Source organism: Centruroides sculpturatus, unplaced genomic scaffold, assembly GCF_000671375.1.
Source record: "Centruroides sculpturatus isolate CEXI.00-Female unplaced genomic scaffold, Cexi_2.0 scaffold1473, whole genome shotgun sequence".
Lineage (NCBI taxonomy): Eukaryota > Metazoa > Arthropoda > Arachnida > Scorpiones > Buthidae > Centruroides > Centruroides sculpturatus.
The window spans coordinates 53,114-68,612 of NW_019385756.1; the positions used below are offsets into that span (position 1 = coordinate 53,114).

General features: G+C 31.1%; 1 protein-coding gene across 1 annotated transcript in view; it reads left to right on the top strand.

The window, feature by feature from the left end:
- LOC111641818 (vacuolar protein sorting-associated protein 13C-like) overlaps positions 1-15,499 on the top strand; it is a 163,493-nt gene that overhangs the window by 25,862 nt on the left and 122,132 nt on the right. The window contains exons 5-7 of the mRNA XM_023388051.1: positions 3,163-3,274; positions 6,132-6,266; positions 11,443-11,529. Of these exons, the coding sequence (XP_023243819.1) occupies positions 3,163-3,274; positions 6,132-6,266; positions 11,443-11,529 (334 nt within the window). The remainder of the gene's footprint in view (positions 1-3,162; positions 3,275-6,131; positions 6,267-11,442; positions 11,530-15,499) is intronic.

Genomic DNA, 15,499 nt, shown 5'->3' on the forward strand with positions numbered 1-15,499 from the left:
ACGGCGAAAGATAATTCCTTCCCTGTGGAAGTTTTCTTGGTCTTCACTATACACTTTAAAACGCACGAAAACCTCCTTTTCAGTTTTCGATAGCTTCCGTATTCTTTTCTCCTCGAAAAGTCCGTTTAGTCTCCACTCGGTTCAACAACCCAAGAGCCTTCTTCACATGTCTTTTCCTGTCCTCTACTCCCTCTAGAATGAACTCTTGGACCCCGTTATACCCTGAGGGTTACACACCTTCCCCTTTGTTACACACCTTCCCCTTTGTTACACAGGGGTCACCTGCTGTTACACCGTTAAACAAAAGTAGGGAGAAACTTCCAGAAAGAAAGACAATAGAAATGAAGACAAAGGGAAATATATTTAATAAAAATATAAACTATAACTATACAATTATGGCATGTAGCCACAACAGTAACACAGCTTTATTTGAACAAGGATGTAACAAGAATATGTGTTGTGCAGGCACGCTTACAATATATATGCATACATACTCAGAGAGCACTGCAATACATAGCAGTGTAGGTACTTCATTTTTCATCTGGGTTGTTCTTTTCTTAATCCCCAACGAACTGCAAATTTCATTGGCAACAAACAACAGAAAATTTATGACTTCTAGTCTATTTTGTAAATATAAAAAAAATCAATGAACAATATTTGTGCATTTTCCCATGCAACTTTGTCATATGTTGACCAAACCACATTCTTTGTTTTCAAGGTCAAGTTAGCCTCAAGTGCAACCAGTACCAACTTGTGAGTCCTGATCCACCATTGAATCATAGAGTTTCAAACTTTTTGCATAATGTACAATGCCCTTTTTTTTAATGGTTTGGGCCCCCTCTCTTTTATAGTCTGCAGACATCACTGTATACTTGATATGCTTTTTATCTGAAGACATTTCAAACAAAATGAGAAGTAAAAAGTTTAAAATAAGCTTCTAAACAAAGAATAAAATCTCAAATTAGCAGTAATATGTCAAATTTCACAACTGTTATAATTAAATCACACATCTATGTTTAGTGACCACAGCTATTAAAAATATACAAAAACTTTCTGTTCAACCCAATATAATCTTTACTTATTTATCATGGCATCTGAGAAGTGAGTGTAAGCAATAATGATTGGATGTAATATCAATGATAGAGATGGAAAAAGAAACTTATTGCAAAGCATGAAAGCAATACACGTGTGGTGGTTCTGATGGCCATGTTTAAGATTCCAAAGTTGATGTACAACCTGTAAATACAATTTTTATTTTATTATACAGTATTTACGTATTTAATTTACTGTTTTCATGTTTTAATTTATTATTAGGGAATTTAATTGCATTTTTTTTACTTTAAATTATGAGTACAGTCGACCCCCCTGTAAGATCATAGATACGTTCCATTTTTTAGGAATCCGATTTCTTACGAGTCGTTCCAATCACAGCCCGACACGTGTAAAGTTTACGGACTACGGCTGATTGAAAGGTTTTCTTCCATAAAATTCATCGATTCTAGACTAATCTGACTCAACATTTCCAAAATACGTATATATTTTTTGGAAATAATCCATATAAACTACGCTATAAACAAAAAATTGTAGGATTACTTACCGAGTATGCATCATTCAACAACCCCATTGCTAAAGCTTGTTTTCGTCGCGAAGCAGCACACCAAACCACGGCCGATTTCTGATAACTTATTTTTCTGCGAAAACTTCGTTGAACTTCGGAGACATCATTAATATAAATAATTTTAATCGCCGTTGAATAAGAAATGTTTCTTTCACAAGAAATGTATAAAATTACAGTACTGTATTAGACTTACGGTACCTAATTTACATACTGTACAGACGATAGTTAGCGTAAAAATCTCCGTAGCGTGGCGCCACGCTAGACGGCGGAAATTATATATTTAATTATAACAAAGTTACAATAAGTTAATATATAATTATATATACAGTACCTAATTTATATATAATTAATATATAATTATATGTACAGTACCTAATTTATATATAATTTATATAATACTGTCCAGACGATAGAAATCTCTCCATAGCGTGGCGCTACGGACGGCGGGAAAGTAGTTTGGCTGCCCGATGACGTTTAACGTAATTATAGGGGGTTTTTTACGGATACCGTCACAATTTTTTTGCAGTTTTATAGGAATCGTAATTATTGGGACCGTAATTATAGGGGGGTCGACTGTATTTGCTGTTTTAAGTTTATCGAAATGGGTATTGTTTGGGGTCTGGAAATGGATTAATTCACTTTACATTATTTGTAATGGAAAAAATTGATTTGGACTTTGAATGATTCAGAGTTTGAATGGCCTCCTGGAGTGAATTAAATTTGAAGTATGAGGCACCATGGTAATATATGTGTGTATTGTTGTGCTGTAGCATACCGAAGTACGACAGTGTGAAAGTGAGGGTAAGAATGATAAGGACTGCACAAAAAGATAAGGCACAAAACAGATTTAATCAGAGAATGATGTAATTCTGAGGTTCATTTACATTATAATATAAATGGGTATTCCGTCACCCTTTCTAGCCCGACACGAGAACAGAAAAACAATCTAATATAACTTACGCGACGTAACAATCAGGGATCTTTCAGGTTAGGACTAATACAATATTCTTACATGGACGATGATAGTTGAGCCCTCCGTATAATGTCTCTCTCTTGGTACGCTGATTTCCACTTCCACATGGTTGTTCCTTCCTTCCTCTTTCCTTTCGCACTTCAGTTTGATTCTTCTGTCGCAGACCGGACACGATCCAGGAGAAAAAAGGTACCTCATACACGTGGTCCTTTCATTTATATCCCACGCCATGTACATGATATGGTAACACACATCAGAGCACAGGACCACCACACTGCAAGATGTGATGCATATTTACAGAATAAAATTACAACACACACCGATACGTGACAATACGAAATATATATATATATAATGACGACATTACATATACTTAGTGATAATCACTACAGTATATATTTTTTTCAAAGATATCAATAATCTGTATAGTGTATAATAATTGTATTATTATTGACTTATTAAATTTTATATCATTTTATATATGTGCTTTTTTACTTTTTATTGATAAATTTCGATATAAATTTACTTATTTTGTATTTATAAATAATCTCATTTTACCATTGTTTTTTAGTCACGATGTCAGTAATGAAGGTTTGTGGTGGCAAGATGTGACAGTTTCACAGAAAAATATAAAGTACCTTATTTGTAATAACAAGGAATTTAACAATGTTTTTTGCATAAAGGTATGTTTATAATTAATACAGTGTAATCCAAATTTATGAGTGTATCTTATTCCTTAAATTTTCTCATAAATCAAAATCTCATAAATAGGGATGAACTTATCCATTATTTCTCATGATATAAACTTATATCTCACTCCAGCATAATCAAGTAATTGTACTTCTATAGCTCAAATAACATATTTGATAGAATCCACATATTTACCTACCTACCAATAATTTTTAAATGAAATAAAATAAAATCAATAAAATGAAACTGTTGATTAGGTTATAATCTTATTTCATCCACTAAAATTATTGTTTTATTTAATTTACCTGTAAATTAAATAAAACAATAATTTTATAATCTGTGAAACTGAGTTGCAGTATCCTTAAAGCCAGTTTAATAAGTCCTGTTAATAGAAAATACGTACTAGTGAACAAAATAAGATTATAATAAATTAAGGACATTGAGGCATATTAATTTAATGTTGATTAGATTGTTTATTGGTCTAAAAAGAAGTAAAACAAAGTGTGAGAAGCAAACAAAACATAAGAGAAGTGAATACATAAGTTATCAGACATTTCTTTCTTTAATGGTAAGAAAACAAGAGTAAGTTAAGACAATAAGTGAGTTATATACAAGTAAAATAGGTTTTTTAAAAATTGTTTTTTTAATTAATAAAATTGCAGTTACTAATAGAAGGATTTATAATGCAACACTCTGTTCACACCGAGCATTTCGATCTAGATTTTTACCAAGGTCAGCAACTATGCCATTGTGTGACCTCTCTTGATCATTTCAATCTTGATTGAAACGAGGGTCAATCACGATCAACTCAAGAGAGTTCTTGAAACTAGATCCAGTCATAAGAGAGATTCCACAATCCCATGTGTATGAGAAAATACAAGAAGGCTGCAGAACACGTGTTGGGCTATCAACAGAGAAATAAAAAAGACATCTGAAGAGATGATGACATCTGTCTATTATTAGATATATGACAAGAAAAAGTATTTATTTCTAACCAAAACTTCCATTTTGTTTGTTGGTGTTCGTGACTTATCACGTAGTTATGTCAGTTTTATCATTGCGTGTAATAGCTGGGTTCTTCTCAAATGGACTGCTTGTGTCAACGTTCATCTGGCAACAGTTACAATCTAAACTGTAAGTAAATCAAGATCAAAGTGAGTCGTGGATTGTGTGCAAACATAGTATAAGGATGAAGTTATTAAATTGTGTACTCATTGTTAAAATGATTAGTACTACACCCATGGAAAAAAGATGTAACATGTTTGAAACAAAGCAAATAGACTGGAATCTATCTGGAGCCATCCAATTGCAGCATGCAGGAACTTCAATCTTGTCACATTCATGAATAGAATATGTTGTCTTGCAAATGAAGAAGAGGAATAAAAGAAGCAAACTCATATCAGATTCTTATAAATTGAGCTCACATGGTACATACATTTTGCTAAATATTCTAAAACTAAATAATGGGATGATGAAATGTTGTATGAAATCAGGCTATTTTACCACTACTATTAATAATTAGATTCTAAGCAATTTGGTACCAGAGATAATCATTTGGTTTATGATTAAAATATTTGGGTTTCAAGATGTTTTCTATATGTATATTTTTATTTATGCTTCACAATGAATTCTGTAATAAAAATGGTCACTGTGTGCTCTGCTTATTATTCAGAATTATTCTCTGTATCCAATGGTTAACTTAACCATTCACCATTTGTGAAATCATGAATCTGCATTTATTAATCTCACTTAAAACATCCTGCTGTAGGCTACATGAATACATTATTGCAATAGAGTAACTGTCAAAATTCTGCACATATCTTGTCTATTCTCTCTCTCATTTTTTTATTTTAATTGTATCATTAATAGTTGTTTGATAATTTGTGCTTATGATTTTATTAGTTTTATGATGATATTCTTTTGATTTTGAAATTGAAAATCTGTCAAAGCATAACTTATCTTCTAACATATTTGTTTTTCCTCTTTAAACTATATATTCTATCTAAAAATCTCTTCCATTCATGAACAGACTAAAACATTATTTTTTAAATTTCTTAATTATATCAAATGTTTCAAAAATATTTTTATTTGAGACAAACACAAAATTTTATAGAAATTCTTAAATTTATGTTGAATTGATTGACAGTTATTGGCCATTTGAGTTAACTTCACACAAAGTGGATAGAATTTCAAAATCGGTAGCAGATTAACAATGATAAGTCATATGCATAGCTGATATTTTGTTGAGTTTAATTACAATCTAAAATTGAGATGGAAATTATAATGATTTTATATATGAATATTAATTAAATCATTAAATAAATTAATGAAATCATTGTAATTTTCATCAAAATTTTTACATACTTTTAGAATTTTTAGGCTTTAACATTGTTTTCTTTAGTAGTTCAGGTAATTTTTATTGTCTTTTATTTTATTAACTTGAAGTGAAGGATTTTATTACATCATAAATTATTGATTTAAAAACACTCCAAAAAAAAAGCTTAAAAATTGCATTAACCACTTTAATTTCTAAAGTTTTCAGCTGTTTTACTGATGTTCCTCAGGAGAAACTTACAAATTGAACAATTTATTCTGGAATGTTTAAAATTTATTTTTCTATTCAAATGTAACATCATTCATTTTGTAAGTTTCTCCTGAGGAAGAATGGTAAATTATGACCAAAAACGTTAGAAATTAAAGTTGTTAATGTAATTTTTAAGGTTTTTTGAAGTGTTTTTACTATTTAGCATTACATTTCTCAAAAATTATTGATTTAAATTTAATTTTTTTCAATAAATTTTCAAAAAATTTTCAAAAAAATTCAATAAATTAATATTTTATTTTTGACAGGTAGTATGCACTGAGAATAAAAATGCAAGAAGTCCTGCAACTGGTTCAAAATTAGTTCCTAATTATACTCTTCATTTGTATTCTCCAGTAAACATTCATAATTCTCTTCCATATGTATTAAATATTACATTTAAGGTAATTATTTATATATTATGATTATAAATCGAATTAATATTACTTTAATAATTTATAAGCTAATTTTAATAATTTTTAATGTAAATATTTATTAAAGTCGTGAGAATGATAAGACTGAGGGATTTGTGTAGGTCAGATATCTAGGAACTTAAATGACTTGTAAAATGTTTGAGAATCAAATGAAATAAAAGTTGCTTGGATAAAAATAAAAATTATGTCATGTCAGATGGGGATATTTATGTCAGTTAATTATTAATTGTTTACTCAAACTCACTAATTGGACTGTTTTAGTCATATTGAAACAATAATCTGTAATGAAAACATCTATAGAGGATTGCCAAGTAATCATGGTTTGGTGATCCACTACAGATGTTTTTGAAAAGGTTTTTGGAAGAAACTAGAGAAGGATAAAGAAAAAAATAGTTTGTTTGTAATAAGGTAGTGTTTAATATTTTTAGAAATGAGAAAGAAAGAGTGAATCCCTTAGACAAGGCAAGGTTCCTCTGAGAAATGAGGGGGAGGAGAGTAAATTGTAATAGGGGTGATGAGATGCAACTTGAAGAAGAGGATCAAAGAACATCAAGAAGACATAAGGAAAGGCAGAGTAGGAACAAGTTTAGTAGCAGAGGTATATAGTAAGAGTATAGAAATGGAGTGGAATAAGATGAAATTGGTAACAGAAGTTAGAAAGAATAAATTATTTCTATGATGTTAAAGATAGAGATCCATAAAAAGAGTAAGAAAAATGAGGCAATTAATATTAGAGAGAGATAATTCTTTGTGTTTGATTTTGGAAATATCAGTAATTGAGAGAAAAAAGTTTGATGTAAAGAATTTGATATTTGATGAACAATAAAACTGTGAGATGGAGCACAACTCAAAGTGCTTGGTTTATAGGAAACAATGTATTTGGAAGTCTCTCCAAATAAAGCAGTGTGTTATATAGAGACACTAATTAATAAGCCTTCATTAATAATAATAGATTTTATTTTTGGAACAAATATTGTTTCAAAAATAGAATCTCTGTTCAAAACTTAATGAGGGCTTATTAATTAAGCTGAAAACATTTGTTTTATTAAAATTAACTGTAGTAAATTATTTTATTAGTTTTATTAATAATTAACTGAAAAGTACATATGGTGTTTTCAGTGTCTTTATATACTGTATGGTTCTTGCTTAGATTATCAATGCAGTGTGTTATGACGACTAATTGAGAATTAGAGTGTAGTAGTTTTTATAATCACTATACTGTTGTATATATCATAGCCTCCATATTATTTAATTCACATTATCCATATCATTTAATTCACAGAAATATTTGTCAATTATATTTCTGTTAATTAAATAAATATTAAAAGGCCTTTTCCAAGGTGATGTTGAAACTGTGGGAAGTTAAGTTAGTTCATAATGGACCATGGACAGAAATAATACACCCTTGTAAACAAATACAAGCAGTTTATTAAAAACAACAAAAGACATATAAAAATTACTCCACAAGACCAGGATATCAATCAATGGGGATTTCAGCTGAACAATAATGCACTCTAACAAACTCATCTTGGGCTAGGATTAATAACTGCAAATAACAAATTTTAAACCAACAATATGCAACCATAATAATATAAAAGTGAAAGATATTGGGCCTCACGTCAATCAATAGATAAGCAAGAAATGAGAAAATTATCATTCGGGCGTTAAACAATTCAATGTACAAGTATCAATATAAATTACTAGCACTTTGGCCAAACTATTTTCATCATCTTTAGGCAGATGAAAACGGTTAATATCCTTTTATCGAACAACGATTTCGAAATACTCTAACAGCAAAATAGCTTTGGAATATGACCAAAAAATGGAACTAAAAACAGAGAACTTGAATAATACATGCGCGGTGCCAATGCGCATGTGCAAATTTTTTTTTTTTTTTTTACAAGAATGTGGAGCTAGCAATGATATCTCAATCTGTTATATAAATTGACCCACAAAGAAGGCACATCCAGTGTGGAGGTGTTGCACTAATTTAGCACGTCAGTAAGGAGCACCTCCCATAAATACACAAGGTTCCTGTTACCACACTGCTTGAGCATCACCACTTGGTCCCACAACGGGGTGTATTGGTGTTGCAACACCATTCTTGCTAGCTCAGTATTGCACTTGCCCTGATAGATTGCTGGTGTTCAGAAATACAGCAAGACAACATGGACATTGTACATTCCAAAGGGATAGAATAATAAAGAATACAGTCGACCCCTTTATAATTACGGTCCCTATAGTTACGATTCCTATAAAACTACGAAAAAATTGCTACCGGTATCCGTAAAAAATAGTAAAAGTTCCCTATAAACACCTCAAACGTCATCGGGAAGCCGAACTACTTTCCCGCCGTCCGTAGCGCCACGCTACGGAGAGATTTCTATCGTCTGGACAGTATTATATAAATTATATATAAATTAGGTACTGTACATATAATTATATATTAATTATATATAAATTAGGTACTGTATATATAATTATATATTAACTTATTGTAACTTTGTTATAATTAAATATATAATTTCCGCCGTCTAGCGTGGCGCCACGCTACGGAGATTTTTACGCTAACTATCGTCTGTCAGTATGTAAATTAGGTACCGTAAGTCTAATACAGTACTGTAATTTTATACATTTCTTGTGAAAGAAACATTTCTTATTCAACGGCGATTAAAATTATTTATATTAATGATGTCTCCGAAGTTCTACGAAGTTTTCACAGAAAAATAAGTTGTTAGAAATCGGCCGCTCTTTGCTGAGCTGTTCCGCGACGAAAACAATGTTGAGCAATGGCAATGTCGAATGGTGACACTCGGTAAGTAATCCTACAATTTTTTGTTTATAGCGTAGTTTATACGGATTATTCCCAAAAAATATATACGTATTTTGGAAATGTTGAGTCGGATTAGTCTAGAATCGATTAATTTTATGGAAGAAAATCTTTCAAACAGCCGTAGTCCGTAAACTTGACACGTGTCGGGTTGTGATTGGAAGGATTCGTAAGAAAGCGGATTCCTAGAGAATGGAACGTATCTCTATCTTATAGGGGGGTCGACTGTAAATAGTTTCGTTGAAAGCGCTAGTAATTTATAGCAATACTTGTGTGTTGTTTAATACTTGAATGATAATTTTCTTGTTTCTTGCTCATAATAATATATTTTAACTTATCCTATGTATTAATATTAAACTAAGCAAATATTAAAAAGCTAGTGTAAAATCAACCAGTAATGGGCGTTAGCAACATAGAAAATGCTATGAAAACAGTCCTGGATGACAACAGGTAGGAAAATTCTCTAGTTGGAGAAGTATTGACACCAGAAAACAACACTTCAAATCTCAAATATCAAACAAAAAGGTAGATTCTCCTTGCACAATTTCACTTATCTAGTTCTCGATGACAATTCTTTGTCATCAACCTCCATGTGTCAGTTATGACTCCAAAGACCTTAATGCCATGTACTTTCCTTCAATGACCTTTGACGGGCTGTGAAATTCTCCTCTTCCTAAGAGAGGGATTTCATGCCCAACCTTACTCATCTCTTGTCTAAAGGTCTCTCTCTCCTCGAGCACCAAACCAAAAGTAAAGTTCTCATCCTTCCTCCACTTCATGGGACTACTTCCAAAACTCATCTGACAATTGGGAAGGACCAGTCAGATGACCGAGTCCTTCCCAATTGGACAGGAAGGGGGGACAACTACAGAGTTTAATTTACACAAAGAAACAGGAATAGACAATCTATTCCAAGACCTGAAATACAGGAGGTAGACAAAAAAACATACATAAAGAAAAAATACAATATGTACCACCACAAAACCATGTAGACAGTTGTGATACTAAATTATTGCATATTTAGACTAAAATGCATATTTTGGAATTGTTAAAATGCTTTCCAAACTGCATCAACAGTCTTATGGAATACAGATAATAGTACAGGTAACCCCTGTATAACACGGCACTTCTATAGCACGGATTCACTCTAATACGGTTCAAGAATTGGTACCATCCCCGTATAACACGGTACTGTTATAGCACGAATTCACTCTGACACGGTTCGAGAATTGGGTAAAACCCTTGTATAACATGAAATATAGTAAATTTTTACGTACTTAAGTACTAATAGTTCACGAAAATCATTATTTTCGTGAACTATTAGTACTTAAGTATTATTAGTGCATAAGTATTAGTGCATAAGTATGTAAATTTTCTTTTCTCGCCTTCTGTCAATACACATAAATACTTGTATTTATGTGTATTGACAGAAGGCGATGAAAAGATGTGTACATAAAGAAAGGCGGAGAAAAGATGTGTACATAATACACATCTTTTCTCGCCTTCTCGAAACTTGTTTTAGTGTTGCCAGATCTTGATGCTTCTGATTTTGATGTTGCCAGATGTTTTTCCCTTACTCCATACTTGCTTTATTCTTCATAAGTGCTTAGCACCATATAAGGAAATGTATAAAGATCTTTTAACTAGAAACAAGCAATCTAAAATTGCATACTTTTTGCAAAAGGTAAAGCATGGATCTGAAGATAATGCAGAAAAATGCTCAGAGGATAAGGTTAACCTGCCAAAAAGAAAAACACTCTCGGTTAATAGTGCTTTTAGTGATGATAAAGAAAACATTGTTTAATTTATATTAATATGTATCACTTAAGAAAATTTTAATAAAGATATTTATCTTAATTATGAAAATATAATTGCATGTTTTTTTTAATTTTTGGAACCTAATCCTCCTTTTCGTACTAGTTCTTTGTTTCGTATAACACGGATTCGCATAACACAGAAATTTTTTGGAACGTAACTACCGTGTTATACGGGGGTTACCTGTATATTAATTCAGAAAGTTTTTAAAGATGATTGTTAATAATAGTGATTATATATTAAATCTTATGCCGTTAGACTGATCTATTTGGCCATAAGTTGTTGACATATGCTAGAAAATACCTTTTATTGATTGAATAAAAATGAAAGTAATTTATAGCATTCATCATGTTTATTCAAATTTTTTTGAAAAAACTGATTTCATTTTTTTAATTCATATTTTAATATTTTCTTTTTAATGGTAATTCTTTAAATATAATGCATGTAAAATTTCTTTTTACATCAGAAAATTCATAATTACCAATAATACATTAATTACAGAATGATAAGCAAGTCAAACTTGGTCAAGGTGAGTCAGTGCCTGTTTTGGATATAGAACCTCATAAACTTCAAGAAGTAAAACTTGAGGTAGATTTATATTTTTCTAATTTAGTCATATTAATTAATTTAATGAATTTGATTATGTTGATCTATTTTGTACAATAAATTGAAACTTAATTTTTTTTCAAATATTTATCAAAATTATGTCTTATTTTGCAATTATCAAGTTATATTATATATCTCAATAATCATTCTATTGAGATATATAATATTATTACATATTTATACATTCAATATACGAGTTCTGTTCAAATTCTTAAATTCATGACTACAAGTAATGTACAGGTGTTCTGAGGCTGAGTAGGCCATCAGTTTTAAGACCATGCTGACCTCTACTAACTTTCTTCAGTAACCTTTGATGTAATTAAGTAAAAACAATTATATAAAAGTAGAATCAAATGATTCAACAGTGTGTTTTGTTTGTTGACATTGTGAAGAATTTAACTGATTAATTACATAGAAATAAACAATAATGTTAAGGAATAAATAGAGAATGAAATTAAAATGTTTGAAGAAACAAAGAAAGATGTTTATTTAACAGTGACAACAATTAAAAAATAACATAACTTTTTATATAAGTCAAGAATTCTTAATTCATTAAGTATTTTTGAAAAGCTGAAAAATATAGTTTATTTTCAAATTACCAGACATTAATTTTTTTTCATTACACATTCTAGAAGTTTTTAAACAAAATTTTTCTAATATAACTTTGTGAATAAACAATAGTTTTTATTTATATTTTAATACTTTTTAGATTGTAATTCCAATTTCTTAATTAAATTAATATAAACATTAAACAACCACTTCACTACTTTAGAATGTGGCTATATTCTATAAATAGAATAGTTTTTTCATTTTACATTTCCTGAAGAGGGCCAATTAAGTAGTGGCTGAAAATGTTTGATGATTGAATTTGAGTGTTTCTTTGCTGGAAATTTTTCATTTAGGTGTGATTCTCTAATATAAACATGTAGAAAATATTGCATTACTAACTGGAGTACCCAGCTTTGTTCAGGGAGTTGATATGAGATTGTGATAGTTGGAATAAAGGGATAAACTTTAAAATTATATTAGAAGTGAAAAAATTTTGTTGAAAACATATTCTAACTATTTACAATGCTTGTTTATAAACAACATTTTGCTCAAAAACTTTAACAAATAGGCACATATCCCACTGACCAGACGAACGGCCTCATTGAACTCAACAGTGATTTTTGCAACATAGCCACTACTGAAAACGAACTCATCGACCAAATTTATCCAAATATTGTTCACAACTATACCAATCCGGAGTGGCTATTTCAAAGGACAATTTTAGCAACTAAAAATAATATTTTGATGATATCAACTTTAATATTCAAAAGAAAATTCAGAACTGGCAAGAGCTCCTCCTCTTTTAAGTTTGGGCATTGTATAAAATATAAATCAAATCTACTTTTTATTAACAAATAGACTAAGTACACTTTACACAGTTTTCACACTTTATTTTTGATTTATATTCAGTCACTGTATCACTTTGACTACTCACACTTCACTGTTTGTTTTTATTTACTCACTGCACTACTTTGGAATTTTCACTTCTTTTTCGGTTCTTCCCTTCGTCACTGATAAGAAACTGATGTTCGAACCCACAACGGATCTTGCTTTATATACCCCCACCAATGGGTAGTCCCACCCATACAAAAAAGGATTCGAATGGTCCACAATGTTCCAGAACATTCCACAACATTCGAGAGTGTTCTGGAATGTTCCACAATGATATAGGATGTTCCAGGATGTTCCCAAACGTTCCAGAACGTCCTGGAACATTCTGGAATGTTGTGGAATGCTCTCGAATACTCTCAAATGTTCTGGACTGTTCTAAAAATTTCTAGAAGGTAAAACTTCCAGCCTTTATATCTTCAACAGCACGCCCTTCAGGTAAAAACGGGAACCTTCTTCATGGATGGGAAATAGAGGGCTATCACACCACATAACTCCCTTGATCATACCGGGACTCGTTTTTGAGTTTTAGTGGCATGCACATTATACACTTACCTTTATTAGTTACTGTGAAAGTCCGAAATTAGAGAATGTCTATATTCTCTGGTGAATGTCGACACATACAAAATACATTGGTGAAAGTCTGAATATTTGGTTATATTATTATACATTTGAACAATCGCTGGTGTATGTCGACAAGCACACACAAGCTTTGGTGGAGGTCGAAACAACACCCGAGAAACCGATGTCGACAGAGAGGCGACAGTCTGTCGCCAAATACTTTGTGGATAGCCGGAGGTAGGACATGGTCTTACCTCTTTTTCAGGCCACAGTTTGGTGGAAACTTCCCACTTTGTCACTGGATGGCATTTTTGTTCTTTTGATCCTGTGAGGTGGGGATCAGTTTGACAGGTCAAGTGGCGGAGGATGAGAGGGGTCGTTGGTAAGGCGTCGGCGATATATGAATAAAAGATACCATTAACAGATCAGTTCATAATTTGTAAAGAAAAGTTACTTTCCATACATGAGATTTCTTCTCAAGAAATATCGCTGAGAGAAGCAGCTGCAACTAATTTGAAAAGTGGAGGGCAAGGCTATACATACTTTCATAGAAAAAAGTGTTCCATGAATAAATGCAGTTGTAAAAGCAAGGGACTCTTGTGCAATTCAAAGTACAATCACAGTTTAAGTTGTTGCAATAAATAAGATTGTATAACGTTAATCACATAATTTATGTGTAAGTTTATTATTGTATTATTTTCTTTAATGATTAAGAATGTACTGTTTGTTTTAGGTTCAACAGTTTATTTAAATGTGCTATTACTTAAGTTTTCTCCTATTTTCATATATTAAAATGTTGCATTTTTGTCTTAACATAATAAAAATATTTTTATTCAACATTCACCATCAGTGCATGCTGAATATCGACATTTGCTGGTGTAAGTGAGAAATAATGATGTTTAGCAAATATTTCGTACATACACTGTGTGAATGCTGACATTCACTGTGTGAATGCTGGAGAATGTTGACATTTGCCAGATATCGGTCATTCACAGTAACACATATATATTGATTTTTTTATCTTGTTTTGTAAGCTTTCTACTTCTTTTATTAATTTAGTCATAAAATTAGATAAACTTTTACTTTTAAAAAGCTTCTGAAATACATAATCTAAAAATGAATTAGCTACTGGTAGTTTAAAGATTACCTGACAATTTACAGTTTTTTTTATTTCTTTTTATGGATGAAGACTGTTAGTATTTTGAAAGGATTCTTGGTTTCCAAAAAATTCTGTTATTTATTTATTAAATTAAGAATTTACAAGACAGTTGTTATTTTATCATATATAGATGTAGTAAAGTGTTAATAAAAGAAATTCTGTGGCATAATATATATATATATTATGCCACAGAATTTCTTTTATCCTATTTTCTTTTAAGGGGATCCTATAATTATATATATACTAGCTGCAAGGACCTGCTTCACTGGGTTTTTATTTGTTCGTACATTTGTATGTAATATAGTTTTTTTATATATATAAAAGACTGTTTTTCTAAGTAATCTACAATCTAGCTGCAAGGACCCGCTTCACTGGGCAAAAAGTAACGATAGTGAAGATTAAGATAATTACATTATAGCCAATCTTACCCATTTTCACAAAATGCGAGAATTAGGTCTCCCGTTTCCAGACGTTTCCAGAGAATTTTTACATGAGCATAAAAATATGTTAGATTTCCCGCAAAAGTGCAAAAAACCGCCTGTAAACCTTCCATGCCGCTTTATATTAACACTTCCTGGTCCTGATTCTATTTCTGAACGTCTCCTGTTCACGTCCAATCAAACAAACTATTTTCAACGTTTCTGGAATGTTTACGATCATTCTATAATCGAACCAATATTCGAATTTTATGTTCGAATTTAATTCAAACAAATTCAAACAAAACATTCGAAATAGAAAGCCACTTTCAACCACTTTCAAGCCCATATCTCCCGCACCCTTATAGCTATCGAGACG